Source organism: Babylonia areolata, chromosome 13, assembly GCF_041734735.1.
Source record: "Babylonia areolata isolate BAREFJ2019XMU chromosome 13, ASM4173473v1, whole genome shotgun sequence".
Taxonomy (NCBI): Eukaryota; Metazoa; Mollusca; class Gastropoda; order Neogastropoda; family Buccinidae; genus Babylonia; species Babylonia areolata.
In genome coordinates this window covers 13,936,232-13,941,231 of record NC_134888.1, presented here as the reverse complement: position 1 = coordinate 13,941,231, position 5,000 = coordinate 13,936,232, and the positions used below count along the sequence as shown (strand labels likewise).

Genomic DNA, 5,000 nt, shown 5'->3' with positions numbered 1-5,000 from the left:
CCAGCATGCACCACTTGAAACCAGAGTGTGGCTGCCTACATGACGGGGTAAAAACTGTCATACACACGGAGCCCATTTATTTAAACAGGGGGAGTTACAGGCCACATGTGCAGAAGAAACAGAAGAAGAAGACGTTACTAACAAACTAATTCCCCAGTGAAACTTTTCCATCTGTATGCTTGCTGTGATGTGATCAGTGGTACCGGATGTACTTTTTGTGCTAATTTCCATATATTTGTGATTTTTTTTGGGAGGGTGTCATTTTTGTGATTCCTGGTTCCTTGGTGTGTATTTTGACTATGGTGAATGTGATATATATTATTTTGCTGTGGTTTGGGCCCATGTGATGTGACACGTTGATATTGCCTGTGTTGATTTTTTTTTTTTTTTTACATAGTCACTTGATCTTAAATGTATATGTTTTATTGTAAAGCGTGGTGAGCCCCATCTGAGATGAGACGGGGGTACTGTGCTGTATAGCCTTCATTATATTATCATTGTCATTAATTCAGTGTCCATGAGGGTCGGGGTTCAGATCCTGCTCTCGCCCTTTCTCCCAAGTTTGTCAGGAGAATCAAAGTGAATGTCTGGTCATTCGGATGAGACGATAAACCGAGGCCCCGTGTGCAGCACGCACTTGGCGCACTGAAAAAGAACCCATGGCAGCAAAAGGGTTGTCTTCTGGCAAAGTTCTGTCGAAAAATTCCACTCAGATAGGTACACAAAATATGCATGCAATGCACTCAAAGCCTGACAAAGCGTGCTGAGTTACGCTGCTGGTCAGGCATCTGCCTAGCAGATGTGGTGTAGCGTATATGGTTTTGTCGGAAGGCAGTGACGCCTCCTTGAGAAACTGAAACTGATTGTCTCACACCTTCCCAGACCTTTTTTAATTATTATTATAAGGGCCAGCACTTCTTGTGGGGAGAGTATCTTGCAAGCATGCGATGCAAGTATCTCCTTGAGAAACTGAAACTGAAACTCTTCTATTCTTCTTCTTCGTTCATGGGCTGTAACTCCCACGTTCACTCGTATGTACACGAGTGGGCTTTTACGTGTATGTCTGTTTTTACCCCGACATGTAGGCAGCCATACTCCTTTTTCGAGGGTGTGCATGCTGGGTATGTTCTTGTTTCCATAACCCACCGAACGCTGACATGGATTACAGGATCTTTAACATGCGTACTTGATCTTCTGCTTGCGTATAAACACGAAGGGGGTTCAGGCACAAGCAGGTCTGCACATATGTTGATCTGGGAGATCAGAAAAATCTCCACTCTTCACCCCACCCAGGCGCCCGTTACCGACATTTGAACCCGGGGGACCCTCAGATTGAAAGTCCAACTCTTTAATTAACCACTCGGCAATTGCGCCCATCAAACGCTGTAACATGAATTCCTGTTTCCCCCCCCCCCCCCCCCCCCCCCCTCCATTCCAGGTATTGACGAGGTTCGAGCGGCGTGGCTGCTGTCAGCGATCGGGATAGCCAACACGCTGGGCCGTGTGGTGTTCGGCTTTATGGCCGACCTGAAGTGGGTGAACCGGCTGATGCTGTACAACACCGCCCTCACCATCTGTGGGGTGGCCACCGCCCTCAGCCCCTTCGTCGGGGGAAGCTACCCTCTGCTGATGACCTACGCTGCTGTCTTTGGCATCTTCATTGGTGAGGGAGGAGGCAGGGGTGTTGGGGTGGTGGTGGTGTGTGTGTGTGTTGGGGGGAGGGGGGGTGTTGGGTAGGGCTTGGTATTGTTGTGTGTGTGATTGTTTGTGTGTGTTGTGTGTGTGTCTGTGTGTTATGGTTGTGTGTGTGTGTGTGTTTGTACATGGGTGTATGTGGTGGTGTGTGTGTGTGTGTGCGTGCATGCGTGCATGTTCTGTGTTTGTGCGATGTGTGTGTGTGTGTTTGTACATGGGTGTGTGTGTGTGTGTGTGTGTGTGCATGTGCTGTGTTTGTGCGATGTGTGTTTGTGTGGGTGTGAGTGCTGTGTTTGTGTGTGTGTGTGTGTGTGTTTGTACATGGGTGTGTGTGTGTGTGCATGTGCTGTGTTTGTGCGATGTGTGTGTGTGTGGGTGTGAGTGCTGTGTGTGTGTGTGTGTGTGTGTGTGATAGGGAGGGAAGGGAGTGCATGGGATGGGGGTCAGAGGGAGACAGGGTAGGGTTTGGTTTTGTGTGTGTATATTGTTTACAAATGTGCATGGGCTGTGTGTGTGTGTTTTTTGTTTTTTTGTTGTTGTTTTTTTGTTTTTTGTTTGTTTCTTCTTTTTTTGTGCTTTTTTATGGAGGGAAAGGAGACTATGAAAGACTGATTTTTGAAAAGAATCAATTTGATGACAGTATGAGGGCTAAAGGACACGAAGAATAAGAAGGGGGTAAGAACAGAGATTGTTTCGTTAGCTGGTTGTTTGCTTTTTTTTCTCAACAGAAATGTCTTGAGCAGATGGAGTTCTTTACACACTGACCATATTAATTGCTGTCTTTTGTCATCACAATCAGATTCTCTTGTAAATAGCTCTTGAAATGTTTGATATTGAGTAATCAAAAAGTTTATATACCATTTGGGCATATTTTCACAGTCAGTGCATTTTAAATATATATATATAATTTGTTTTGCATTTTATACAGCAAGCAGATGAAATTGTGCTCTCATGGGTACATTGTATATAATATTCTAGTGGGATCCTGTTTACATGCAATGTATCTAACCTCTTCAATATTTTATTCTCCATTTGGCATTGATGGTACCATGTTGAGTTTGCTGGCATGTTGTTTGTCTTTTGGAGGTTTTTGTTGTCACGTTGTTGTTATTGTGGACAGGGAGGGAGGGGAAGGGAGTTTGGCGACATTTTTCAGAACATGTATCACATCTTTTCCTTCTTTGAGCCCTGCGCCTGAGCGTCAAAGTTGTCTCATTAACTCACTCAGTATGGCCAGTCCTCTCTTCTCCTCTACACAGACCCCTCGGATGTCCAGTGGGTGTCTGAATGACCCAACCTTTAGCTTCCGTCGTCAGAATTGTGGTATTCTTTGTCAGCATTCACGTCTTCAGTGTAAGAGCCTTCCGCTTGCAATATTTTGGTGATGGTAATTGGGGTGAAACGCTGTTAACGTCGTCTCTTTCGCCGTTCGTATGGAAAGAGTTAACTCTGTCCGTGCGAACAACTATTAAATGGGCGGCGATGCTGTGTTTTTCCTCTGCTGACGCCACTGAAACGTCACAAAGGGAAGCTTCTAATGAGGACGTGTTGGATGAAGACAATGAATATCGCACTTTCCTAACGACAAAACATATACGCTTGACCATTTAGATACGCACTGGACATGGGATTATCATCTATGATTAGATATTGTTGATAGACATCGGTCGGTGTGGGGATGGGGGAAGAGAAGAAAAGGGGGGGGGGGAACTGGCCGTCCAGATAGACTAAAAACATTGTTCATGTTCATATATGTGCATAAACTGCACGGAAAAGGAACTAACAGCTACAGTATTTCCCGAATGTGTGTCCACATAATACGTGTAATTTGGAGGAAAAACAGTATTATTTTCTGTTGTATTTTTATCCTCATCAGTGTTTGCACGGAAGCCTGCGATCTCCCCAGAGCTGATGGACTGAGTGCATGTTGCATGTATCTGTGCATGTGTCTGTGCATGTATCTGTGCATGTGTCTGTGCATGTGTCTGTGCATGTGTCTGTTTGTGCACGAGAGAGAAAGGGAGCCGCTCTGAGGCGCTGTTTCTTACCTGACCCCCTTTCAGCACTGTTCATTGCCGTGGTGAAGAGTGTCATGATTTCCATTGTGCAAGGAGAGGTTAGAGGCTGAGGTTATAAGGACAAAGCATTTTTTTGTCTATCACTAGGCCACCACCCCACGTGTGTGTGTGTGTGTGCACTTTACTTCACGTTCTGCTGTCCTAATCTTATGATTACAAGTGCAGCTTACATGTCCTGATGTGTGTGTGTGTGTGTGTGTGTGTGTGTGTGTGTGTGTGTGTTCATGCGTGCTTGTGGATGTGTTTGTGTATGTGTGTGTGTGTATGTGTGTGTGTGTGCGTGCATGACTCTGTGTGTGTGTGTGTGTCCAGGAGTGTATGTGTCTCTGACGTCGGTGGTGCTGGTGGACCTGCTGGGCATTGACCTGTTGACGAACTCCTTTGGTCTGCTGCTGCTCTTCCAGGGAGCAGCCACCTTCATCGGCCCTCCCCTGGCAGGTAAGCCCTCCCTCCTGCCCTCCTCTCTTTCTCTTTCTCCCCTGGCAGGTAAGCCCTCCCTCCTGCCCTCCTCTCTTTCTCTTTCTCCCCTGGCAGGTAAGCCCTCCCTCCTGCCCTCCTCTCTTTCTCTTTCTCCCCTGGCAGGTAAGCCCTCCCTCCTGCCCTCCTCTCTTTCTCTTTCTCCCCTGGCAGGTAAGCCCTCCCTCCTGCCCTCCTCTCTTTCTCTTTCTCCCCTGGCAGGTAAGCCCTCCCTCCTGCCCTCCTCTCTTTCTCTTTCTCCCCTGACAGGTAAGCCCTCCCTCCTGCCCTCCTCTCTTTCTCCCCTGACAGGTAAGCCCTCCCTCCTGCCCTCCTCTCTTTCTCTTTCTCCCCTGACAGGTAAGCCCTCCCTCCTGCCCTCCTCTCTTTCTCTTTCTCCCCTGACAGGTAAGCCCTCCCTCCTGCCCTCCTCTCTTTCTCCCCTGACAGGTAAGCCCTCCCTCCTGCCCTCCTCTCTTTCTCCCCTGACAGGTAAGCCCTCCCTCCTGCCCTCCTCTCTTTCTCCCCTGACAGGTAAGCCCTCCCTCCTGCCCTCCTCTCTCTTTCTCTCCTGGCAGGTAAGCCCTCCCTCCTGCCCTCCTCTCTCTTTCTCCTCTGACAGGTAAGCCCTCCCTCCTGCCCTCCTCTCTTTCTCCTCTGACAGGTAAGCCCTCCCTCCTGCCCTCCTCTCTTTCTCCTCTGACAGGTAAGCCCTCCCTCCTGCCCTCCTCTCTTTCTCCCCTGGCAGGTAAGCCCTCCCTCCTGCCCTCC

General features: G+C 48.2%; 1 protein-coding gene across 1 annotated transcript in view; it reads left to right on the top strand.

Annotated features, from left to right (window-relative positions):
* The window catches only part of LOC143288837 (monocarboxylate transporter 12-like), a 27,850-nt gene that overhangs the window by 18,616 nt on the left and 4,234 nt on the right, over positions 1 to 5,000 (top strand). The window contains exons 5-6 of the mRNA XM_076597483.1: positions 1,439 to 1,663; positions 4,086 to 4,211. Of these exons, the coding sequence (XP_076453598.1) occupies positions 1,439 to 1,663; positions 4,086 to 4,211 (351 nt within the window). The remainder of the gene's footprint in view (positions 1 to 1,438; positions 1,664 to 4,085; positions 4,212 to 5,000) is intronic.